The sequence below is a fragment of the Loxodonta africana genome, chromosome 1, assembly GCF_030014295.1.
Source record: "Loxodonta africana isolate mLoxAfr1 chromosome 1, mLoxAfr1.hap2, whole genome shotgun sequence".
Taxonomy (NCBI): Eukaryota; Metazoa; Chordata; class Mammalia; order Proboscidea; family Elephantidae; genus Loxodonta; species Loxodonta africana.
In genome coordinates this window covers 204,530,941-204,558,069 of record NC_087342.1, presented here as the reverse complement: position 1 = coordinate 204,558,069, position 27,129 = coordinate 204,530,941, and the positions used below count along the sequence as shown (strand labels likewise).

The 27,129-nt window shown below is 41.9% G+C and overlaps 1 protein-coding gene across 3 annotated transcripts in view; it reads left to right on the top strand.

Moving 5' to 3' along the window:
* The first annotated feature begins 4,099 nt into the window (after positions 1 to 4,099).
* Positions 4,100 to 27,129, top strand: part of MAP3K5 (mitogen-activated protein kinase kinase kinase 5) — a 237,533-nt gene continuing 214,503 nt past the window's right edge. For 2 of the 3 annotated variants that reach the window (XM_064291248.1, XM_003404038.4), the window contains exon 1: positions 4,100 to 4,604. In XM_064291248.1, the coding sequence (XP_064147318.1) occupies positions 4,157 to 4,604 (448 nt within the window). In that variant the 5' untranslated portion in view covers positions 4,100 to 4,156. The other variant, XM_023555048.2, reaches the window with a different exon arrangement.

The window sequence follows — 27,129 nt, the reverse complement described above, 5'->3', positions numbered from 1 at the left end:
TATGCTACCTCTTGAAATGGTTGAACACTGACTAATTCTTTTTGGTATAATGACTAAGACAGACTAGAAAGAAGGACCTGGCAGTCTACTTCTGAAAAGCATTAGCCAGTGAAAACCTTATGAATAGCAGTGGAACATTGTCTGATATAGTGCTGGAAAATGAGCCCCCCCAGGTTGGAAGGCACTCAAAAGATGACTGGGGAATAGCTGCCTCCTCAAAGTAGAGTCAACCTTAATGACGTGGATGGAGTCAAGCTTTCAGGACCTTTATTTGCTGATGTGGCACGACTCAAAATGAGAAGAAACAGCTGCAAACATCCATTAACAATCAGAACCTGGAATGTATGAAGTATGAATCTAGGAAAAGTGGAAATCATCAAAAATTAAACGGAACGCATAAAGATTGATAACCTAGGCATTAGTGAGCTGAAATGGACTGGTATTGGCCGTTTTGAATCAGACAATCACATAGTCTACTATGCTGGGAATGACAACTTGAAGAGGAATGGTGTTGCATTCATTATCAAAAAGAACATTTCAAGATCTATCCTGAAGTATAACACTGTCAGTGATAGGATAATATCCGTATACCTACAAGGAAGATCAGTTAATACGACTATTATTCAAATTTACACACCAACCACTGGGCCCAAAGATGAAGAAATAGAAGATTTTTATCAGCTTCTGCAGTCTGAAATTGATCAAACATGCAATCAAGATGCATTGATAATTACTGGTGGTTGGAATGAGAAAGTTGGAAACAAAGAAGGGTCAGTAGTTAGAAAACACGGCCTTGGTGATAGAAACAATGCTGGAGATCGAATGATAGAATTTTGCAAGACCAACGACTTCTTCATTGCAAATACCTTCTTTCACCAACATAAACGGCGACTATACACATGGACCTCGCCAGATGAAACACACAGAAATCAAATTGACTACATCTGTGGAAAGAGACAATGGAAAAGCTCAATATCATCAGTCAGAACAAGGCCAGGGGCCAACTGTGGAACAGAACACCAATTGCTCATATGCAAGTTCAAGCTGAGGCTGAAGAAAATCAGAGCAAGTTCACGAGAGCCAAAATATGACCTTGAGTATATCTCACTTGAATTTAGAGACCATCTGAACAATAGATTTGATGCATTGAACACTAGTGACCAAAGACCAGACGAGTTGTGGAATGACATCAAGGACATCATACATGAAGAAAGCAAGAGGTCATTGAAAACACAGGAAAGACAGAAAAGACCAAGATGTGGATGTCAGAGGAGACTTTGAAACTTGCTCTTGAGCGTCGAGCAGCTAAAGCAAAAGGAAGAATTGATGAAGTAAAAGAACTGAACAGAAGATTTCAAAGGGTGGCTTGAGAAGACAAAGTAAAGTAGTATAATGACATGTGCAAAGAGCTGGAGATGGAAAACCAAAAGGGAAGAACATGCTCGGCGTTTCTCAAGCTGAAAGAATTGAAGGAAAAATTCAAGCCTCGAGTTGCAATAGTGAAGGAGTCTATGGGGGAAATATTAAATGACGCATGAAGCATGACAAGAGGATGGAAGGAATACGGAGTCATTATACCAAAACAAAAACAAAAACTGTTCTTCTAGATGTTGTAAAAAATGCACTTTAGCCTCTCAGCAGCCTAATCCAGATCCACAAAAATACCCAAGCCAAAAGCAGCCTCGAAGGAAGGCTCACTCTCTGGATTCCTGTTGTGACCCTAATACTCCCCAGCATGTTTTCTCCTTTTCAAAATGGCCGACTGAGAGCTTGACAGATCTAAAGCCTTAAGAACCTCTAGGTTTTTCTTCTTCCTCTGCCTGTCTCCTCCTTCGCATACCTTTGCTAATGACTTTGTTTTGACCTAATGCTAACGACTTTGTTCTTTGTTTTAATCTGATGCAGATAAGTTTGTTTTGTTCTGTTCACCTGTGATTTACAATCCCCTACAGGAAAATCAGAGCCCAGGTGTCTGACGTGTTTATCTTTAGCCTGATAAAGAGATGTCTGGCATGTATCTCTTGAGTCTGATAGTCTCTTGTCACTATCTTGTAATGAATAACTCCTCCAGCCAGGCCATCTTCGGGCTACAAAGACACTTCTAACCCTTGTAAAGTTCTATATTAAGCTCTAATGTAAAATTACTCTTTGGGACTCCATAGAGACAACCTGTGTTGCTGCTGGGCCCCCACGATGTATACATCTCTTGAATAAACTTTCTCACTCTTTTTGACTTTCATTGTCTTGACTGCTCCAGGGCACGGACCCTAATCAGGCAACGCTGTCCTCTTTTCCAGAATCTGGCCAGGTATTTCCTCATTAATACCATTAGCTCTTTGGTGCCTTTATGCATGTATTTACAATTTTTTTCAGCTTTCTTACTGTTCTTTAGTCAGAGGGTTGATCAGAATGATCTAATCTGTCATAATCAGTAGCAGAAATCTCTTTCATATTTCTTCAGTCTTATATGATGAAAATGTGTTGCTCTACCCGTAGGTGTTCTCAAAGGTGTCCCAAAGTTCATCTCCAAATATAAGTGGGATGGACTCTGAGTGAGAACATAATTATGGCCAGAAAATTCCAGTTCTGCTGATATTATAATTCTATCATTTATCGAGTGTGATTGAATCCTTGTCAAAAGCTTCTAGAAATGCCTATTTGTAGTAGGGCCTAAGGGATACATTGCCTCTCTGTTTCCTTGGATTCCTTTTTTCCCCCCAAACAGAATGCCAAATTACATGTTTTCATTGAGAAATACAATCTCTCAGAATCTACGAGCTGCTCCTTGGAAACCCTATGGGGCAGTTGTACCCTGCCATATAGGGTCACTATTGGTCAGGACTGACTGGATGCCAAAGCATGGGTTTTTAAAATGAGAACGCTAAATTGTTCAGCAATTGGAGCTAACCAACTGATAATAACAAGCACAAGCTTTGGAACTTTTAAAATGAAGAGTACCAGGGACAGATCCTGATACTTTTAGTTTGCCACTCCTAGAGCGCCACTGTCACAAATAAACCACCCTCCAGTTTAGGCTCTTGGTTCCAGGGCGTTAGTTGAGATCTTCAGGCCTTATGCAACGCGGGGATCCCGGGGCCATTGGGCCCCTGCCCTGACCACGCGGCACGCGGCCCTGGTAAACGCTGAGGAGCGCGCCCGGCAGGGGCCGGCAGGGGGCGCGGTGGCTGCGGGGAACGCTGCCATTACCTCCCGGACTGGCTCGGAAGACCCAAGAATTCGCCAGAGAGACTTTTTTGCTCCATCCTGCAGTTGCTTGGGCTCCGGGTTTTGTCTACTCCAGCTCTTCTCAGGTAGAGGCCCAGTTGGTGACGGCAGAAAAGCTTGGCTGCGCGTCGCGCCGGGGAAGGGCTGAGGTCCGGGAGCGCGGCACGGTCGGTTCCGTCCCGGCTGGAATCTCCCAGCAGCGCCCTTCCCCCGGGCCGCCTTGCCTCTCGGTACCGCGACTAGTGGGCGGCAAGAAGGAAGTGGGTGGCCGAGAAGGCGTGCGGCTGCAAGGAAAGAAGCGATTCCAGTGGCGAGGCTGTGCTGGATACAGCGGCCGCAGCGATCCGAAGAGAAACGAGGACATGGGGAGGAGGAGGAATTAGGGCCGATGAAGAGGAGCTACCACCGAGGAGAGAGGCGGATTCTTCCGGCTGCAGCTGCCGTGGTTCCCGGACGCAGCCCCGGGGGCCTGCCTGCCCGTAAGGCGCTAGCCAGGTAGCTGTGCTCCCCGAGGGCCCCCGCCCTCGCTCCTCCCCGCGCTTGGGACGGAAAGAGTGGGGCCGCGCTGCAGGCGTCTGGGCGCACTGAGCCCGAGCGCGGCGCCCGAGAGCCGCACGGCGGCTCAGGTCGGCGAGCCAAGAAGAGGAAGCGTTGTCCCTTCGCGCCCTGCTCAGCGTCCCCACCCCTTGCACTCTCAACCTTGCAGCCGGCGAACAACGCGGCCACGGAGGCGCCGAGGAGGAGCGAGCCGCCGCCGGGCAGCGGCGTGCCCCCGGGGGAGAGGGCGCCCGAGAGGAAGCGGCGGCGCGGCGGGGAAGGCGCGGCTCGCGATGGCAGCTGCTTAGCCGGGCGGGCGCGGAGCAGCCCCGAGCTGTGGCTGGCCAGACGGGGTGGCGGGGCGGGGGACGCCGCCGCCGCCTCGCCGGGAGCGATGAGCACGGAGGCGGGCGAGGGCATCACTTTCTCCGTCCCCTCTTTCGGCCCTTTGGGCTTCTGCACCTTCGCCGAGGGCGGCAGCTGCCGGAGGGGAGGAGCGGCGGCGACTGTGGAGGGTGAGGAGAACCAGCAGCCACCGCCGCCACCCGGTAGTTTCTGGAACGTTGAGAGCGCCGCCGGCCCTGGTACCGGCTGTCCCGCTGCCAGCTCCGGGGGCAGTGCCACTCGGAGCCGGGGCAACTCTGGCAGCGGGGGCGGCCGACGGACCACCGTGGCGTATGTGATCAATGAAGCGAGCCAGGGGCAGCTGGTGGTGGCCGAGAGTGAAGCCCTGCAGAGCCTGCGGGAGGCGTGCGAGGCTGTGGGCGCCGCGCTGGAGACCCTGCATTTTGGTAAACTGGACTTTGGGGAGACCACGGTGCTGGACCGCTTTTACAATGCAGGTGCGTGTGTAACCCCTTCCCATTCTTTGCGGCCCGTGGCCACGTGTTCCCTTGTCGCCCTTTGGATTTTCCCCCTTAGGCAGGAGGCGCGCTTGGTACTCATTCACTTCTTGCCTCACCTTGGGGGTGACGAGGGGCGCCGCGTGACCCTCCTCTTGGCGCTCGCAGCTGCTGGAAGAGAGTATATGTGATTGTGCAAGAGACTGTGTGCGTTTGTGCGAGAGACTGACTGACCCAGCCAGCGCCGGGCGCTGAGCTCTGCGGTCCGCGTCGTCCAGGAGAACTTCAGTTCTTCAAAAGTATTGGAAAATTGCCCCAGTCAGCTTTTCTCCATTCAGGGTCTCGGTTTCACTTGTTTGATTGGACCCATGTTTTCCTTCTACGTATACCTATGACCTCTTTAGATGACGCCTACTCGTTTTCTCTCTGTACTTTTGGGAGTACAGAAATGATGAGTTATGCCACGCGGCCGGCTGCATGCAGAGTGTATTTATACAGATTTGCCTGTCATGTCATGACCTTCCCAACTCATTTTACCTTCAACGAGTTTTAGTCCTTTGAATTTCCCATCCCTTACCAAATTGAACTGTCAAGTAATTACTTCCAAAAGTGATAACCTTGTAACTTAAACTAAACTGGTGTGATATCTTTGTTAGGATTATCGGTGGAAGAACCAGGGTCTGTTTTTTATTGCCCCATATACGTTTTTTTACGCTGGAAGGTTTATAATTTAACATTGTTGAGAATGCTGATAGGCTATCTTGATAACTAAGATTAGATTGTCCATTAAAGTGATTGCTAGCATAATCCATGAAAAAAATGTATTTCTTCAACCTGTTCCAGATTTCAGAAAATGTTATGCAATTCTGGTGACTGAAGCAATCAATTATCTGTTAGCTACAAAGAGTTTGGAGGTTTTTTTTGGTTAGCAAATGTTAGGCATAATAACATGTTATTGAAATTAATCTTTAGCACCCTTTACAATCACTGTTGAGAATATATAAATATTTTTATAATTGTAGGTGGAAAACATGATTTAATTCTGGTTTTGAAAGAGCAAGTTTCTTGCATTTTTGCTTGCATGAATGTTTTTATTTTCCAATCTTATTTTCAGTTCTGATTCTATTCAGTCTCTTCAAAACACCTGAAGAAGGCTTATGCCAACTATGGAATTCAGCCAATGCTGAATATTTTAAGAACAAGAAGAACTTTACGTAAGGAAGCCAGACTAAATAAACGAGGACTTTCTGGATCTGGTCTTTTTACGGTCTTGGTCTTCCCAACTGAACATGAGTGTAATATATTATAGCTTGTATTTTTGGGTGGCTTGCTATAAAAGTTACATAAACATAACTTTTCTAAAAATTATAGCACTCTTATTTTTGGATTGTAACTTGGAAGATATGAAGAAAGCGTCAAAGAACTGAAAGATGTGGGAGAAAAGCTCCCAGCTATGTACTTGAGCCTATTTTTATTGCACTGATAGCTTTTTTTTTTTTTTTTAAGGCCCTTACAATAAATCTTAAACCCAATGGTAATTTGAAAGAAAGTTTCCTAACAAGGCTCACTTAGTGTTTATTCTCCAAATACTGCCCCTGGGAAAGGGAGAGAGGAAGATTAGGAGGGACCTGATATTTGAACTGTATTTTATTTAATCCTCCAAATAAGCCTGTGAAGGAAGTACTTGTTATGCTTCTTAGGTGGGAAAACTGAGGGATACATAAGCAGCCCTAGGTCACATAAGAGCCCTGGTGGTGCAGTGATTAAGCACTCGGCCACTAACCAAAGGGTCAGCATTTTGAACCCATCAGCTGCGGCAGAAAGATGTAGCAATCTGTTTCCGTAAAGATTACAGCCTTGAAAACCCTATAGGGCAGTTCTACTCTGTTCCGTAGGGCTGCTGTGAGTCAGAGCCGACCCTGTGCCCATGGGGTTTAGGTCACGTAGGTAGTACGTGGTCAGAGCAGGTTCCATTGCAGGTGGAAGACCCTGAAAGATCATGGGTGGGTCATGTTCCCTCCATCAGATGGGCTCAACTTAGAATTAAGGGAAACTACAAAATTGACTTGATGGCAGCGGGTTTGGTTTTTTTGGTTTACCCACATGGAATCGTGTGACGGAGAGCTGGCAGGACCTTTAGAGCCACTGAGGTGCAATGTGGAATAAGGGGGAGGGCACTCTCTGGGGGAGACCCATGTTCCTAGGTCTCCTCTGTCCCACTGCTTTGTTTAACCTGGGCAGGCCCCATTTCAACCCCTGCCTACCTGGGTGATATAAACTCTGTACCCTTCTGCTCAGCATGAAGATGTGACAGTATAACGTTAGCAGTTTCATCCAAACCCTTTGTTTTTCTAAACCGAGGGCTGGAGAGTTTGATAGCAGTAAAACTTGCCTTCTGTCTTCTAAGAGAAGCCTTGTTCGTCTCTACCAGGGGTGTGCAAACTTTATCTGTCAAAAACCAGACAGTAAATATTTTAGATTTTGCCCTCCATAAGGTGTCCCTCCCAACTACTCAACTCTTCCAAAGTAAGAGTAGCCATGAGTAGTACGCAAACAAATGATCATGGCTATGTGCCAATAAAATTTTACTTACGGACATTGAAATATAAATTTCATATAATTCTCGTGTGTGACAAAATATGACTCTTCTTTTGATTTTTTCCCCCAACCATTTAAAAATGTAAAAGCCATGCTTAGTTTGCAGGCCATGGAAAATTAGGTGGCCTACTGGATTTGGCCCGTGGGCCATGTTGACCTTTTCTCTGCAACTACTACCTCCCACTTGAAAGACAAATCATTATGATATAGTGGGAAATCACATCTCTTCAAGTAAGTCCTGGTTCTGTCATCAGCCACCCAGTTTTGAACAAGGCCCTTCATCGTCTACAAATGGAGGTTCTTTGCCTATAAAATCGACCAGGGTGAAGGTAGATGGGGAATTGAACTGATTTATAAGATTCCCTTGTATATTCCCGTGAATTTACAAAGTAAAGGCAGCATGGTGTGCTGGGACAGAGTGTCGAAGTAGGAGTTTCAAGGTCTGAATTTTGGCCCTGGTCCTTCTCTAATTTGGAGCAAGTCATTTAAAATCTTAGAAAATAGTGGAGGTTTGGGTTAATTGGTATCTGAGGTTCCATCTAGTTCTCAGATACTGTACTTTAAAATCACAACGTTGTTAATATAAATGAATCATTTCACTCCATAGATACTGGTGAACTGCTTGTATATGTCATGTTTCCTGCCCTGGAAGAGCTCACAGTCAGTGGGGAGGGTAGATTCAGTGCAGAATATAGTAGTGTCATTGTGAGGGTCCATACAGAGTGGGTTGGACTCCTGGTCCATCTAGAGTAAGATTGAGGATATGGTGGAGTTTGAGGGTGGCTTCCCAAAGAAGGTGACACCTGAACTGTACTAGAAAGGCAAGCAAGGATGACTTGACCAGGGCTTCACATTTAGAAGGAAAACGATGGTATTAAAATAGCTCAACTTACTGTAATGATTAAGAATTTAAGGCTTGGTTACATTTTTTATAAACTTAGCGTGTCTTTAGAGACCTGGTGATGCAGTGGTTAAGAGCTTGGGTGCTGATCAAAAGGTCAGCAGTTCAAATCCACCAGCCGCTCCTTGGAAATCCTATGGGGGAGCTCTACTCTGTCCTATAGGGTCTATGAGTTGTAATCCACTCAATGGCAGTGGGTTTATGGATTACCCTATCTTTGTATAAACCAAAAACAAACAAACAAACCCATTGCTGTTAAGTCAGTTCCGACCCAGTGACCCTAAGGACAGCGTAGAAATGCCCCCATAGGGTTTCCAAGGCTGTAATCTTTACATGGAGCAGCTGGTGGGTTTGAACCACTGACCTTTCATTTAGCAGCTGAGTACTTAACCACTGCACCACCAAGGCACCTCTTATCTTTGTGTTTTTAAAGAATAGATTGCATTTAAAGATTTGTATTGATTTTCCCTATTTGATTATTGTTTAATGATATTCCTAGTTTGTTGTTTTGACTATACTTGTCATTTTCTCTTTCATCCTCATACTTTTGCTTTATCAATACTTTATGCAAATTCATCTTATTTACATATACAAGAAACTGTCACTCAATGGCAAATGTCATGGCAACAACACCGCTTCTCCTCCCTCAAGAGAGGTCAGTGATACAGGGCTGCTTTGAATCAGTGGAAAGACTGAAACTGGCAGGATCTCAAAAAAATTTTTTTTTTAACGAACATCAATCTTGTGAAGTATATGTAGAATAGCCTTTGTTATTCTCCCATTTTGCTTATAAGAAAACTGAAGTGTAAAAGGTTATATTCATTAAGGTTAAACGATTTAAAGTTGATACTGGGAACCTGAAGCACACTTTTCCTTGGAAACAGTATTACAGATGGTAGGTAGATTCTGGGACTAGCTTATAAAAGCCTTGTTAACTCAGGGTACTCCGAGTATGGAACCCAGTCACCATTTTAAACATTGTTGGTATGGAAAATTATGCTCCTTGAACCCAGCTTTGAGTACCCTTTTCCTGTGACAGAATCAGTAGCTTCTGCTTTGATTTAGTATTGTAAGCATCTTGGCAAGATGTTGGAGCATCACCTTTGACATCTGGTGGTGGTGAGGTAGGGGACAAAGAAAATACTGGAAAGCTGAAGCTGCGGGGTGAAGAAGGGTGCTCGGTGAAGAGGAAGGTGGATGCGATGGCAGCAGTTTCCATTAACAGTCTCACCCCTTTCAACTCCATTCCCTTTCCCCTCCTATCCTCTTTATGGCCCTGGGCCATCTTGCTGAGATAAGACCAAATGGCCATTGCTCTGCTCAAGGCTACCTCACTCCTTCTCAGTGGGCACATGGATTAGATTGACTTCTTTTCTGTGTCACCCGCCATTACATCACCACTATATCATCTTTCTGGCTCTCTGCAAACTGCAATCCCTTACTCAGACTTTGACCCCCTAGCAACAGTGGGTGAAGAAAACATGGGCTGGTTGAAATTTAAAGAACTTAACTGCGGTACTCATCCATATTATTTTCCCACTTTACTTAGGCTCGTGATCAAAGTGGCCTGCTTATGCCGTATCGCTGGAGAGGCATCTGTCCTCCCTGGGCTTCAGTTCCACTTGTCTCCACAAAGCCCTTTAGGTCTTCCAGTCTTATCTGGTAACGAAGCAAAACAAAACCCTCACATCGTGTCTGTCCCGAACTGTGAAGTTCTTGAAATTTGTCCATCCTACTTCTGTATTTTCTACTTTCAAATCCAGCGGGGCTTTTGTATATATTGTCTCGTACACTTTAGGGGGGAGGATGAAGTCTTTATTTCCTAAATGGTGTTTCCCATGGACCAGTTTAAAAAAAAAAAATTGGAGGACTGACCTGATTGTCAACCTTTTAATTTTTCCAAGTAAGGATATTATAAATACAGAAAGAAAAACTGTATAACCAGCTATCTATTGCCATGATTTCTTAAAAAGAAAAGACAGTTTTAGGTTAAACAAACTAGAGAGGGCATAACCATAGACAGGAGTCCCTGGGTGATGCAAACAGTTATTCTTCCCGCTGCTAATAAAGCTTGGAGGTTTGATTTCATGCAGAGGTACCTCGGAAGAGAGGCCCGATGATCTGCATCTGAAAAGTCAGCCGTTGAACACCTTAGGGAGCACAGTTCTACTGACACACATGCGGTTATGATGAATCCTATTCAACTCTGCAGCACCTGGTTAACCTTAGCATACAGTAGTAAGGTTAGGTTAGGAGGAGAGAGGGAAGGTTGAAAGAGGTGAAATTGTTAAAAGAACTCCCGCTGGCATCACCTACCCCTTTGCTGAGTCTCTTCCTATCCTTTTTTTTTTTTTGATTGTACTTTAGATGAAGGTTTACAGAACAAACTAGCTTCTCATTAAACAGCACACGTTTTGTGACATTGGTTACCAACCCCATGACATGTCAACACTCTCCCTTCTTGACCTCAGGTTCTCTAGTATCAGTTTTCCTGTCCCCTCCAGCCTTCTAGTCCTTGCCCCGGGGCTGGTGTGCCCCTTTAGTCTGGTTTTGTTTTATGGGCCTATCTAATCTTTGGGTGAAGGGTGAACCTCAGGAGTAACTTCATTACCGAGCTAAAAGGGTGTCCGGGGGCCTTACTCTCAGGGTTTCTCCAGTCTTTGTCAGGCCAGTGAATCAGGACTTTTTTGTGAGTTAGGATTTTGTTCTACATTTTTCTCCAGCTTTGTCTGGAACCATCTATTGTGATCCCTGTCAGAGCAGTCAGTGGTTGTAGCCAGGCACCACGTGGCTGTACTGGACCCAGCCTGGTGGAGGCTGTGATAGTTGTGGTCCATTAGTCCTTTGGGCTAATCTTTCCCTTGTATCTTTGGTTTTCTTCGTTCTCCCATGCTCCTGATAGGATGAGATTAGTGGAGTATCTTAGGTGGCCGCTCACAAGCTTTTAAGACCCCAGATGCTACTCACAAAAGTAGAATGTGGAACATTTTCTTTTTAAACAATGTTATGCCTTTTGAGCTGGATGTTCCCAGAAACCATGGTCCCCGCAGCCCTCAGCCCAATAATTCAGTCCCTTAGGGACTTTGGATGTGTCTTTGGAGCTTCGATGACCTTGCCTTATACAAGTCGTGCTGGCATCCCCGGTATTGTGTAGTGTCTAACTCTTCGTCAAAGTTACCACTTATCTTTCGTTTATTTAATGCTTTCCTATCCCCACCACTCTCCTCCCTTGTAACCATCAAAGGTTCTTTTTGTGGGTAAACCTTTCTATGAGTTTTTAAAGTAGTGGTCTCATACAATATTTGTCCTTTTATGATTGACTTATTTCACTTAGCATAATGCCCTCCAGATTATCCATGTTGTGAGATGCTTCGGAGATTCATCACTGTTGTTTACCATTGCATAGTTCTTCATTGTGCGTATGTACCATAGTTTGTTTATCCATTCATCTGTTGATGGGCATCTAGGTTGTTTCCATCTTTTTGCTATTACGAACAATTGTGTAGTAAATATGGATGTGCATATGTGTATTGATGTGATGGCTCCTATTTCTCTAGGATATATTCCTAGGAATGGGATTGCTGAATCATATGGGACTTCTATTTCTAGCTTTGTAAGGAAGTACCATATTGTTTTTCAAAATGGTTGTACCATTTTGCATTCCCACCAGCAGTGCATAAGAGTTCCAATCTCCCTGCAGCCTCTGCAACATTTATTTTCTGTTTTTTTGCTTTGTGCCAGTAATGCTTGGGTGAGATGGTATCTCACTGTGGTTTTGATTTGCATTTCTCTAATGGCTAGTGGGAAACCCTGGTGGTGCAGTGATTAAGAGCTACGACTGCTAACCAGAAGGTCTGCTAACCAGAAGGTCAGCAGTTGGAACCCACCGGGCACTCCTTGGAAACCTTATGGGGCAGTTCTACTCTATCCTATAGGGTCGCTATGAGTCAGAATCGACTCGAAGGCAAAGGGTTTTGTTTGGTTTTGGTAATGGCTGGTGATCGTGAACATTTCTTCATGTGTCTGTTAGCCACTTGAATGTCTTCTTTGATGAAGTGTCTGTTCATTTCCTTTGTCCATTTTTTAATTGGATTATTTGTCTTTTTGTTGTAGAGGTATTGGATTTTCCTGTAGATTTTAGAGATTAGACCTTTGTTGGATTTGTTATAGCCAAATTTTTTTTCCCAGTCTGTAGGTTCTCTTTTTACTTTTTTGATGAAGTCTTTTGATGAGCATAAGTGTTTAATCTTTAGAAGATCCCAGTTATCTATCTTATCTTCTGGAGTTTGTATGTTGTTAGTTATGGTTTATATCCTATAAGTGCCCTGTTTTAGGGCCTCTAGTATTGATCCTATTTTTTATTCTATGATCTTTATAATTTTTTATATTTACATCTTTGATCCATTTTTTTTTGTGTATGGTGTGAGGTATGGGTCCTCTTTCATATTTCTGCAGATGGACATCCAATTTTGCCAGCACCATTTGTTAAAAAGACTCTTTTCCCCATTTGGTGGACTTTGGGCCCTTGTCAAAGATCAGGTGACCATAGGTGGATGGATTTACATCTGGGTTCTCAATTCTGTTACATTGGTCAATGTATCTGTTGTTGTACCAGTACCAGGCTGTTTTGACTACTGTAGCTGTATAATAGGTTCTGAGGTCAGGTAGTGTGAGTCTTCCTACTTTATTCTTCTTCTTTAGTAGTGCTTTACTTATCTGGGACCTCTTCCTTCTCCATATAAAGTTAGTGATTAGTTTTTCCATCCCTTTAAATAATGTTGTTGGTATTTGAATCAGGATTGCTTTGTATGTATAGATTGCTTTGGGTAGAATCTTCATTTTCACAATGTTGAGTCTACCTATCCATGAGCATGGTATATTTTTCCATTTATGTTTTTTTTTTTGGTTTGTATAGGTCTTTTACATCCCTGGTTAGATTTATTCCTAAGTATTTTGTATTTTTAGGGGCTATTATAAATGGTATTGTTTTCCTGATTTCCTTTTCATCATTCTATTTATTAGTGTATAGGAATCCAACTGATTTTTGTATGTTTATCTTGTATCTTGCCACTCTGCTGAATCTTTCTATTAGTTCCAGTAGTTGTCTTGTGGAGTCTTTTGAGTTTTCTATGTATAGTATTATATCATCCATTTCTTACTCATCTAGTGCTGCTATAACAGAAATACCACAAGTGAATGGCTTTAACAAAGAGACGTTTATTCTTTCACAGTCTAGTAGGCTAAATGTCCGAATTCAAGACATCAGCTCCAGGGGAAGGCTTTCTCTTTTGGTCAGCTCTGAAAGAAGGTCCTTGTGATGCATCAGTCTTCCCTTGGTTTGGGAGCATCTCAGCTCAGGAACCTCAGGTCCAAAGGTCATGCTCTGCTTCTGGCAGCTGCTTTCTTGGTAGTATGAGGTCCCCAACTCTCTGCTTACTTCCCTTTCTGTTTATCTCTAGAGAGATAAAAGGTGGTGCAGGCCACACCCCAGGGAAACATCCTGTATATCGGATCTGGGATGTGACCTGGTAAGAGCCGTACAATCCCACCCTAATTCTCTTTAACATAAAATTACAATCATAAAATGGAGGACAACCACAGAATACTGGGAATCATGGCCTAACCCAGTTAATACATTTTTGGGGGGACATAATTCAACCCATGATCATCCACAAATAGGGACAGTTTTACGTCTTCCTTACCAATGTGGATGCCCTTTATTTCTTTTTCTTGCCTAATTGCTCTAGCTAGGACTTCCAGCACGGTGTTAAATAGGAGTAGTGATAAAGGGCATGCTTGTGTCGTTCCTGTTCTCAAGGGGAGTGTTTTCAGCTTCTCTTCTTTAAGAGTGACGTTGGCTGTTGGTTTTGAATAGATACTCTATTATACTTATTTTACTGAGAGTTTTTATCAGAAATGCCTTTTCTGCTTCGATTGGGATGATCATGTGTTTCTTTTATTTTAAGTATGTGATAGATTACATTGATTAATTTTCTAAGATTAGACCATACCTTACATAGCTGGATGAATCCTACTTGGTTGCGGTGTATTATTTTTTTGATATGATGCTGAATTCTATTGGCTAGAATTTTGTTGAGAATTTTTGCATCTGTATTCAAGAGAGATATTAATCTGTACTTTTTTTTTTTTTTGTGGTGTCCTTTGCCTGGTTTTGGTATCAGGGTTATGCTGGCTTCATAGAGTGGAATTCTGAAGTATCACTTTCCTCCTATTCTTTTTTCTCCCTGAAGCCTCAGCCTTCCAGTCCTTTCTTTTTACATACAGGATATGTATGAAAAAGTCACTATTATTTCCTTAACCCGGCATTTCACCACGGGTGAGTAAAAACGTTATCATGCCAGTCAACACTGCAGTGTTTGAGAATCTCAAACAGCTCCTCCCTGCCTTTGAATCATTCTGCTTTCATACCAGAAGCAAGTGTTAGTTACATTATCAAAAGAACAAACATACAAGCTCATAAGAAAAAACTCCGGACAGGAAGGGATTTAAAAAAAAAATCCTAGTGGTACCCCACAGGTGGGTTTTCTCTGGAGTTTTTACATTTTGCTGGCATGCCATTGGGGCAGCTGTTGGCGACCCCATACGAACCCAGAGCACTGTGCTTCCTCTTGCTTTCTAGGATAAGTTGTCAGTTGAGGCAAAATTATAATTTCCCCAGAAGAGCTTTGCTAGAAAATTGGGGGTAAGCAAAACTAAAATGAAAACCTGGAAGCACAAAAATAGGTTTGTTTTTAGAGCACCCATTTCTTACTGTAAATAGTCAACTACAGCTTGTCATGGCTGGCACTGCTTCCCTGCTCCTTGGCTCATGGTTTCTTCCCTCAACTTGGTCATCTTTGGTCTGCGTGAGACAATCTTTAGTTGGCAGTGTTAGCTGGTTCCACCTCTAGGTGAAGCTCATTTATTAGTGCCCAGTGTGGTCTTGTCTCACCAGTGGATGCTGGTGCCAGCCTGCTGAGAGTTCTTGCTACAGGTCAGTAGTTCCCCTCTGGTGGCTACAGAACTGCCCCTGCTTCCTGTTTCAGAGGCCTAGTTAGAGGCCTGTTCAGTTCCTGTTTCTGGTTGCAGAGAAAATTGGTTTGCAGCCTCTTTGTGGAGCTATGGGAGATTGACGAGCACAATGAACGTGCAAGTCTTTTCACTTTCGGTATCAACTATTTCTTCTTGGCAAGTACTTGCCTGAAGTAGTCCCTTCAAACACCACTCCAAACCAGGAATACAGCCATAGGGAAATGCATTATTTGGTCAGTGACTGTAGAGATGATAGTCAGCTGTGAAAGGATAGCCCCTCCCTGAAGGCAGTTGTAGGGCACCTTATCACACTCTGCCCTTTCCACCACCCATGGGGTTTTCGCTATGCCTTCAGAACATGCCAGCAGCTTCTCCACTCTGCACTGAGGCAACATGAGCACTGGAAGTGTGGTGGGAGCAGGCAGTGTTACAGGATCCCGCAGCTGTTGGATGTCAGGAAGAAATGAGGAACCTGCAGCTTTGGGAAAGGTGTATCTTGCAGGCAGCCTTGCCTTCCTGTAATTTGGACATAGGTAAGTAGGGAAGCTACCTGTGTTAAAGATACCCTGGTCTTCTGGGAGCAAAATTAAGTTTGCAAAAATATAACAGCGGTAGGGTGGTGTTAATGGTTTGTACTCAGCTACTAACTGAAAGCGTGGCTATTTGAATCCACTCAGTGGTACTGTGCAAGAAGGGCCTGGCGATCTACTTCTATAGGATTACAGCCATTGAAAATCATGTAGAGTCCAGGTCTACTCTGACACATATGGAATTGTTATAAGTCAGATCGACTCGATGGCAATGGGTTTGGTTGTTTTGGTTTTTATAAAAGAAAAAAAAAATCAAGGCAAAATTTTAAACTATTTAAAAATTCATTGGTGATCTTAATACATTAGTTTCTTTTTTTAAAAAAAATTTATTTTTGTTGTCGTTGAGAATATACACAGCAGAATATACACTGATTCAATACAATATGTTCATTTCTTTAGTGTGTTTAGCTTTTCTCTCAGACTAGAGAAACTAATCAGAACATGTGCCAGATTACTGCAGAAGGAGGAAGGGTCTGAGACAAAACCGATTTTTTGAAGTATTGTCTAATTATTTCAAAAACATTTTAAAAAATGAGTGATTACATCTTAGGACAGTTATGTTTCAGAGTTTTGCTTTTTTTTTCCCCCTCCTAAAAGAAAAGAAAAATGAAAAAGTTATGTAATTCAAGCCACATTGTGGTAATTTTCTTATGCGAGCAGGAGGAAGGAGAGAGAATTTAAATGTTAAAACCATCTACTTAATAAGATCTTAGCAGAGATCTGTGTAACTTAAATGCCACAGAAGTTGTACCAGGTAAGAGTAAACATTCCATTCTAAGCAAACCTTTTCTGTGATAGTAGCTAATTAACTATGAGGAAAGCAATTGCCTTCTGCATATGATTCATACAGGAAGGAAGCTATATTCCTTTGTGCAGGAAGTCTCTAAAAATGGTTTGTAACCAATTATATCAGTGCTTCCGATACTTTTAGTCTCATCTATACGTATGAACTCTGAAGAAGCAGGAACGTAGGAGACAGCTGCCGTAGTGAAAATGGCCCCAGACCGTGTAAAACCAAGTGTTTGTTTAAGCCAGAAAATTCTTCTTTTGAGAATCTTGGTTACCCCTGTTTCTTATTAAAAAATCAGCCAACAAGAGGAGTAAGTAAGCCCAGGCTGTGGAATGTCAAATATCTCTTAATGTTATATTTAAAGTTTTTTAATATGTTTATTGTGACAAATATTAGCTTTTTTTTTTTTTTTTATTAGCTTAGAGCTAAGGCAGCCAGGACCAGGAGCGTGATTCCTGATGTTCAGGGGCCACAGCTTTTCCCTCAAGCTACATATTTTCCAATTCATAATTTGGTCAAAATGGGGCTGAGGTTTCTTTATGTGGCTAGGTCAGAATGATCATATAAATTTATGTCCATCAGCGCTATGTTGTTGTTAGTTGCTGTCCAGTTGATTCCGATTCATGGCAACCTCAAGTGTATCAGAGTAGACTTGCAGTATAGGGTTTTTAGATTGCCAGGCCTGTCTTCCAAGGCACCTCCTTTCAGCTAGTAATCAAGTTCTTAACAGTTTTTGCCACCCCAGGAGCCTCAGTGCTATATAGTTCTCCTCTCTTGATCATCTTACCAACTTCAAAAAATAAATAGATGTGGCAGTATAATTACCTATGTTTTATTGTTGACTTGGCCAGAATTAACCAGTCAAATAGTTGAGCAGCAGTTGAACGCTGGTCTCCCAACTTCCAAATAATCCAGGTGTTTTCCACCATACCACACTTCCCCACTGTAGTGAAAACTTTTCAAAACACATGTTCTATATGAGATGATCAATTCTATTACCTTGGGCCATGAGGTGGCATTATTATGAGGAAGAGCCATGGTTACCTCTTGCTGACAAATTTCACTGACCTCTTGTTAATGTATGAAATAAGCAATCAGAAAGTCAATTTTGCTATTTCTGTGGCACTAAGCTGACTCCTACTTGCTAGTTGCTTGGCCTGAAGAGTGACTGGGCTTTCTCCAAGCAAGTCTTAGGCCGTTTTCTGAGCAAAGTAGTCAGATGAACTGCTAAGTGATGGACCAAAACAGGCCTTTTTCAAGAGTGACCTGGAGAGCTGGGTTTTCAGTGCAGCTTGGGGTCAGTTCTTTTCTTTGGTTCCCTGAGTTTTATCTCCTGAGTTTGATTTTCCTTCCCCTAGGGTGATAGTGTATTCCCAGTAATTCAGTGCTATAAACATTTATTAATTGCAGTAGATGCATGGAGAACTAAGAAAATGAAGGCATAAATACATAGGAGTATAGTGGCTTCTAACATACATCTGTTTCCATGGGAAAAACTGATACTAAGGATCAAGTCAGGAGGAATTATCTGAACTCATTCCAACTAAATATTAAAAAAATTTTTTTTAAATTGTAAGTTATGAAACAGTTTAGTCCTAAAGAAAGTACAGAAAAATAGTATAACAGACACTCATGTAGCCCCTACCAAATATAATTGTTAAATATTTCTACACATTTGTTTTTTATCTCTTTTAAAGAAATAAATCGTTCTGCTACAGTTTAAGGCCGTTTTCTACCTCATCAGTTTCCCACTAGTTCTTTATGAGAAATGCTAAATTATAATTTTCAAAATGTTAAAATTATGACTAAATTTTGTAAACTATGTTTTAGGTTACCTACTTTGTTTTTTATATGAAATCAGAATCATATTGAAAATTATCTAAAATAACTTTCCAAATTTTTTTGAAAAAATTTTGAGATCTCTTAACAAATACTGATAAAATCTCATTAAATTGACTTTCAAAAGGGTATTAAAAAAATTAGAATTCTTTAATTAAGAACAAATTTTAGTATAGTGACTTTTGTGGAAAATGGAGTTACTGCCTGAGATTTGGAACCTTTTTTTCTTACATACTGCTTTTCTAGTAGTGGAATTTGATCTGAATTGAAATTCTCTTCTATTTATCTTTTCAGCTTATGAAAAGATGTAGGCTGCTTTAGGTAACCGCAATATGTCAGTAACAAAATTTCAACCTAGTATCCTTCAGGCCTATAGTCTGTCATTCAGTTGTTTTGCGTGCTTGTTGATTGATGATGCTTGGAGTGTATAGTCCTTGACTGACCAGGAAATTGTCAACCTGAATACCAGATTATTGAAGGGGTGGGCCACAATGAGGATAGTAAACTTACTAACAAAATTTCACCTAGATAATAAAGGCAGACCTGTATTGGATATATTGTTGGTACAAAACCATTATCTGTTATCCCCCCGTTGCCATATCTGTTAATGGTATATGTAAAAAATGACTGAGGTAGAAAGTGAAGAATCTAAACAACATATACAACTGTTTACTTTATAGAACATTTGTAATTAATTTTGATTCACATATATACCATTGATGTAGATTAACTCTAGCAAGACAGTTTCTAGATTTTTGGGACTTCGTCTTGAAAAACTAGCTTTGGTTGATGGAGTAAGAACTCAGATCTGAAGATATGGACAGTAGGATTTTAGTTTTCAAAACTGACTCCTGGTCAGTTTCCCAGATATCCTGGCCCCGGTTTACTGTTTATGTACACTCAGAATCAGACAGCAAAAAGACAGTCTAGAGGAGTAGGGAGCCTGGCTTAAAACCTAAGTATCTCTCTCTTTTTTTTTTTTTATCTCTTAGTGTGTGTGCATATCACTAGTTGCAAAGTAGGCTTGGGGTACAAGTTGCTTGACTTGACCTGATGAAATTAGAGAACAATGTTGTAGCTTGCACGTGAGCTATGACAAGAAGAGTTGGCATGATTTTCTTGCCAAGCAACTCAGTGCTGCCAATATTTTATGTACTTAAAGTACACTTGGCAGTTGGTAAATCTGAAATAAAATTGGAAAGGAAATGCAAGCTTGGACTCTTAACAAAGTTCTAGACTCTTCTTTCCCATATAAAACCGGTAGTGTAGAAAATTCACTTAATCATTAAATTTTATACGTGAGTGGGTTTTCTGGGGACTGCCCCTGCTGTGTTTGTCAGAGTGCCATCCTGCCGGTCAGTGTTAGTTTTTTCCGAAGTCTGAAATTAAGGGTCGTTGGCATTAAGAAATCTTGACACAGCCATTTATGCTTTCGACTTGACTAACATTTAATTTCTAGGGTTATTTTGTTAGTATTTATTAGTCTGTTTAGCATATAAGAAGCCCTGGTGGCACAATGGTTAAGTGCTCAACTTCTAACCCAAAGGTTGGAGGTATGAAGCCACCAGCTGCTCTGCGGAAGAAAAAGCCTGGTCATCTGCTCCCATAAAAAGTACAGCCTAGGAAACCCTATGGGGCAGTTTTACCCTGTCACACAGGGTTGCTGTGAGTTGAAATCGACTCGACGGCACATACACACAAATTTAGCATATGCTCAAAAGAGTGGCACACTTGTGTCACAGGTGTTAATTTTGATTAGTTTATGACATATTAAGGTATAAGTGACAAAAATTCATACTTAATCATGAACATAGCATGTTTACAGTGTGTACTTTTCAAGGTTCTTTTGAAGAAATGAGTTAGATGCAAAAACCAGAAAACCAAACCCAGTGCTGTGCAGTCGATCCTGACTCATAGGAACCCTACAGGATGGAGTAGAACTACCGCATGGTTTCCAAGGAGCGCCTGGCGGTTTTGAACTGCCGACCCTTTGGTTAGCAGCAGTAGCACTTAACCACTATGCCACCAGGGTTTCCAAGATACAAAGATATCCTAATTAAGAAGGCAAATTGCAGGAGCATTTACAAGCTGCTAACACTTTTTTTTAACATGTATTAATATTCATCGGTGTTCACTAATGACATGAACGGCTTACCTGGGTTTATGGGAACTTTAGAAGTTCAAACAGAATTTCTTAGTTCTTGACTCTGTTTAAGGCAACAGAAGGCACACAAAAGGCAGAAAACTCCAAGCCAAAGAATTTGTAGGTGACTGAGCTTAAGTAGGAAACCCTGGTGGCGTAGTGATTAAGTCCTGCAGCTGCTATCTAAAAGGTCAACAGTTTAAATCTACCAGGTCCTCCTTGGAAATTCTATGGGGCAGTTCTACCCTGTCCTGTAGGGTCGCTATGAGTTGGAATTGACTCGATGGCATTGGGTTTGGTTTTTTTTTTTTGAACTTAAGTAACCTTCATGGAGTATTGCAATTACATTCTTACCTGTCATCATCTATGACTCATTTGGTGCCCACTTACGAAATCTTTGAGAAGGTAAAAGCTTCTGACACTCTTCTATTTCAGCCAAATCTCTAATACACTGGGAAGTAAAATTAGGATATTGCTGTATCTCCCTGGTAGGGTCCTTTTGCACCTGACTAATTTCACTCAGCATAATGCCTTCCAGATTCCTCCATGTTATGAAATGTTTCATGGATTCATCATTGTTCTTTATTGATGTGTAGTATTCCATTGCATGAATATACCATAATGTATTTATCCATTCGTCTGTTGATGGGCGATGGATAATCTCTTGATCATTCAGGATTGTATCTCCTTCTTGTTATATGTTTCCAAGCTGCAAGCTCAGAGTTCATTTCTAATCCAGAGTAGCTCAAAAACAGCCATTCTTCAGTGGTCTCAGAAGCAAGTACGTTGTTCATACATTTCTTGCAGGGTTGTGACACTGCTTGGTAATCTTGAAGTTGAGTGGTACTATGATATTTGTATATTGCCATGCCTTAATTTTTCTAGATCACAGCTGTTTAATAGGTTTGAGCTTGCCTCTGAAAATATCATTAGACATGTTGGAATAAGTTTGCGGGGTAGGTGTGTGAAGATACCATAATTTTTCTGTTTCCAAATTCCATGTTCTTTCATTTGCTCTCCTTAGTTTATTTGTTGGGGGATTAAGGGCCACGTTAATTTAAGAGAGTTCAGGGTATAAATCACACTTAATTTGAGAAGATTTTCTGAGAGCATAAAGATGAAATAGGCTATGAATGGAGAACTAAGACCCTAATAAAAACCAAAACCAAACCCAGTGCCATCGAGTCGATTCCGACTCATAGTGACCCTACAGGGCAGAGTAGAACTGCCCCACAGAGTTTCCAAGGAGCGCCTAGTGGATTCGAACTGCCGACCCTTTGGTTAGCAGCCGAAACACTTAAGCACCATGCCACCAGGGTTTAAAATGTCCAAATTACATGAGACGAAGTCTTGCCATCCTCCCTTCTAAGGAGCATTCTGGCCGTACTTCTTCCAGGACAGATTGTTTGTTCTCTGACAGTCCATGGTGTATGAAATATGCTTTACCAACACCATAACTCAAAGGCATCAATTCTTCTTCTGTCTTCCTTATACATTGTCCAGCTTTCACATGCATATGAGGCGGTTGAAAATCCCATGGCTTGGGTCAGGCGTACCTTAGTGCTCAAAGTGACATCTTTGCTTTTTAACACTTAAAAGAGGTCTTTTGCAGCAGATTTGTTCATTAGTCTATGGGAATTACCTTTTCAAAACCTGTAATTGTCCTAGTTAGCTACAGAAGAAAGTCATTACCCAACTTTTGAGCCATAATGTGTACCTAATATGTGGTCATCAAGGAAATATCTTCTTGAATCCTGCATAGATAGTACATAGTTATTTATGAGCTTGAGTTTAGTGTTCTTTGTCATTTAAGCTGAGAGTAACCATGGAAATATTTATCTTTCTATTTTTATTCTCTAAGATCTGTGAATTTCTTACTGCATGCTTATATTTAATAGCTGCTCTCTGCTACCTCTTAAAATCTCTTAAAAGCTGTTAAATAAGTCTTGCTTTTCTTTAAGGATTCAGTATTCAAAGCATATTTGATTCTTTGGTGGGTATAAAAAAGCCATGGTTCCAAAAGTATTGCATCATGTTTGGTATGACTAAGAAGGAGCAACTGAAAAAGTCAAAGAAATGTTACAGGATAGTGAGAAATATTTTCTTAGAAAAGTGTGACATAGAGTAGTTTCAGGTACTTTAAAGGATCCTTAAAAGATAATTCCATGTCTCTCTTTCTTATCTGTCTTGTTTACCCTGTGTCATGGATTGAATTTTGTCCCTCCAAAATATGTATCAACTTGGTTAGGCCATGATTCCCAGCATTGTGTGGTTGCCCCCTATTTTGTGATTTTAATTTTCCTGTGTGTTGTAATAGAGTTCGTTATCTCTGTGGTTAAAATGAGGCAAGATTAGATTATGATAAAGAGGATTAGGGTGGGATTGTAACATCCTCACCAGGTCACATTCCTGATCCAATGTAAAGGGAGTTTCTCTGGGGTGTGGCCTGTACCACCTTTTACCTTATAAGAGATAAAAGGAAAAGGAAGCAAGCAGAGAGTGGGGGACCTCAAACCACCAAGAAAGCAGTGCTGGGAGCAGAGTGTGTCCTTTGGACCTGGAGTTCCTTCACAGAGAAGCTTCTAGTCCAGGGTGAATTTAGATGACAAGGACCTTCCTCCAGAGCTGAGGGAGTAAGCCTTTCACTGGAGCTAACACCCTGAATTTGGACTTCTAGCCTACTAGACTGTGAGAGAATAATCTTCTGTTTGTTAAAGCCTTTCACTTGTGGTATTTCTATTACAGCAGCACTAGATGACTAGGACACCCTGTATCTCTAATACCTAATATAATGCTTGGCCTAAGTTTTTTTTAGTTGCTGTCAAGTCAGTTCCAGCTCATGGCAATATCATGTCTTACAGAACAGCACTGCTCCATGGGGTATTCAAGGCTATGACTTTTTGAAAACAGATCCCCAGGCCTGTCTTCCAAAGTGCCTCTGGGTGGGTTCCAACCACCAACCTTTTGGCTAGTAGTTGAGCTTTTAACTGTGTTTGCACTACCCGGGACTCCTGCTTGGCACTTAATACATATTGATTGACTGAATACATGAATATAGTCCTTTTATCCACTGGTTTTCTAGTTACTGGTTTTGATATCTGCCTTTCCTGCATAAGTGTGAGTTAAGCTCCTAGGTGGAAAAGACCACATCTTTTGAATCTTGACACTCCTATCCCTGGTCTTCTGTGCTTAACCGATAGGAGATGCTTAATGCTGCTTATAAAATAGGTTTCAATGATGACATCATCCCTTCTCATGAGGGGCTCACAGTCTGGTATGGGAAATCAGCCTGTAAACATAGCTTTAATATACTGTGCTAATGGGTATACCAAGCCAGTTGCTATCCAGTCAATTCTGACTCCTGGCGACCTCATGTGTATCAGAGTAGAACTGTGCTCCACTGGGTTCTCAAGGCCTGATTTTTCAGAAATAAACTGCCAGGCCTTTCTTCTGAGCTACCTCTGGATAAACTCGAACCCCAACCTTTTAGTTAGCAGCTGAGCGTGTTAACCATACCACCCAGGGACTCCAAGTGTTGTACTAGAGGTTTGTATAAAGTGCTTTGAGGACAGAAATGGTGGAGGATTCTTCTGGTGGAGAAAGGAGTGTGGAGGAGGTTGGTTGGAAAGGTGGTAACATTTGATTTGGGCTTTGAAGGATAATAGTGATAGCTAGCATTAATGAGCACTTGTTATGTACCAGGCATTTTACATCATGGAAATAGACTCAGCACAAGGAGGGGGTGGGATGTAAAGAGGGCTTTTGATGGAACCCTGAAAAATACCAGTATTTAAAGATGGATAAAGGAATGCATCAACTAGTGAGAGGAAGAGAAAGTGGTCAATGAGGTAGCACAGTGGATGAGGGGGGGAGCGTGAGAGCGCAAGTGAACACAGTTCTGAAAGTGGTGTAAAAAGGACTTGTCAGAAGGTCAGTAAAGCTGAATGTTTCAGAGAAATAACTGGATTTGGAAATTAGAAGGCATAACCTTTCAAGTACCCTGGGTGGTACAGACTGTTAAGAATTTGGCTGCTAACTGAAAGGTTGGAGGTTTAAGTCCAGCCAGAGGTGTGTTGCAAGAAAAGCCTGGTGATCTACTTCTGAAAAACCAGCCACTGAAAACCCTGTTGAGCACAGTTCTACTTTGACATACATGGGGTCGCCATGAGTCAGAATCAACTGGATGACGACTGGTTATTTGCTTTCGATAACCTTTGCCAGAGCAGATTCAGGAAAGCTGGCAGTGGCGGATGTCAGGGTACAGTGTCTTGAGCGGTGGCTGGTGCGCAGGGGAGGCATGCAATGAGGAGTATTATTTAAAGGCATGGGTTGGTGAGAGAGAAAGACAAAGCAGTCTCTGGGAGCAGCCCGTTTCCCCCAGGATGCTCACTTTGCCTGGTCCTGCCAGTATTACGCCTCAGAGCCATTGATGAGGTCAGGAGGCCTTTGTGGGCTTACGCGTTATTTAACATTGTTTCTGTGGGAAGGTGGAACACAAATTCCCAAAAATTTTCTTACAGAAAGAACTTTCAGAGCATGACCCTCAGTACATGTACTTGTTTTCTTGTTAATTTTAATAGGCTGAAAATAGAGTCGTTTTTCCTTATGAGATTGTGTAGCTTAAATTCACAGTGACACAGCTAACATTGCAAGTTCTTTACTGGTTGAATTTGTTTTGCAGAACTGTGGGGCTTGTTCAGGAATTGAAAGTGTCCTTTGAGGAATGAACATTAAGGAATGGCTAAGTTTTTCATTCCTCTGTCTTCAGTGGCTGGATTTCACAGGTTTTTGAAATCTATAGAGCTGGAACACAAAATGTTTTATTCTTGTCTCAGCCCTTGAAACACTTCATTGCTCATAACGCTGGCTACTTCAAAGCAATAAAAATGCTACACTTTTTTTTTAAGAGGTATTTTTTTGCTCAGTGCTACCTCACTTTGTAAACTTCCGATGGCAAAGCATTTTTTTTTGAAGAGTCTAGTTACTTTTTAGACTTTCTTAATATTACCTTCTAAGCCACTCCCAGTGGAGAGTGGTTTGGACTAGATTACTGGAAACAAACAAACAAACAAACAAACCAAAAGACCCTGGATTAATTTGAAGGTTCTCTCACTACAATCCATGCTCATTTGTGTTCTTTGTTTGTCCACCCCAAAAAGAAGGAGAAGAAATAAGTAAATAAAATCAACTTATCTGAATTATTTCCCTTGGTTTACTGCGTGTCTTGGAATTAGCTCCCTTCACCCTTATCTTTTATACCTCCTGTATACGAGAGGTAGTTTCTAAAGTAATACATAAAGTGTTGACTGATGTTCTTGATGGCAGTCTTCATGGAGACTGTCTTCTCAGTCATACCTTCCATGACAGAAAAGGGAAAGAATATATTTGCTTAAGAACATTTTTTATAGTTAAGGAATTAAAGATTACTAAGGATTCAGAGCCCTGGTGGTCCAGTGATTAAAAGCTACGGCAAGCTACAGCTGCTAACCAAAAGGTTGGCAGTTCGAATCCACCAGCCACTCCTTGGAAACCCTATGGGGCAGTTCTGCTCTGTCCTGTATAGGGTCAGTATAAGTTGGAATTATCTTGACAGCAATTGGTTTGGTTTGGTTTGGTTTTGGTTACTGAGGACTATGGAGTCTCTCCCCCCACCCTCCAGAATGAGGAATGGAGACCATTACAGAGTGATAAGGAGCCCTGTTGGCACAGTGTTAAGAGCTTGGCTGCTAACCAAAAGATCCAAAGTTCAAATCCACCAGCCGCTCCTTGGAAACCCTGTGGGGCAGTTCTACTCTGTCCTATATGGTTGCTATGAGTTGGAGTTGACTCGATAGCTACAGGTTTGTTTTGGTTTCTTAGGACTGTGGAGTCTCCCCCCATCCCCCCAAATGGGGAATGTAGACCATCACAGAGCAATAGCTGTTAAGCGCTTGACTGCTAACTGAGAGGTTGGCGATTCAAACCCACCCAGCTGCTCTGAGGGAGAAAGACCTAGTGATCCGCTCCCATAAAGATTACAGCCTAGAAAACTCTACGGAGCTGTTCTGCTCTGTCGCATGGGGTCATTATGAGTAAGGGTCGACTCAGCACCACCTAACAACAACAGCAAAAGATTTTGAAAACGTCTTTTGACAATCAACCCTCAGGGTGAAACTTGAATTTTCTAAAAAATCATTTCTAAAGAAAACAGATTTTTAAATATTGGGTTGTCATGATAATAGGGAATTTTCTTTGGTCATAGTAATAATGGAAACCCTGGTGGCATAGTGGTTAAGAGCTACGGCTGCTAACCAAAAGGTCAGCAGTTCAGATCCAGCAGGTGCTCTTTGGAAACTCTATGGGGCAGTTCTAGTCTGTCCTATAGGGTTGCCATGAGTCAGGATCAACTTGATGGCAACAGGTTTGGTTTTTTGGTTAATAATAACAGTAATAAATAGTCACAATGAAGAAATCAGGTTAGTAAGCTAGTTGTACAATTTTCTAGTGGTAGTGGGGGAATTGGCTAGGCTTCATTTTTTTCATGCATGTGAAATTGGAGTTAAAATGCCGTTTTTCAGTCAGATGATCCAGAAATAATGTGTTGCCAACCCAGATGCCTCCCTCCCAGAGCTTAGAGACTTAACCTCTACTGT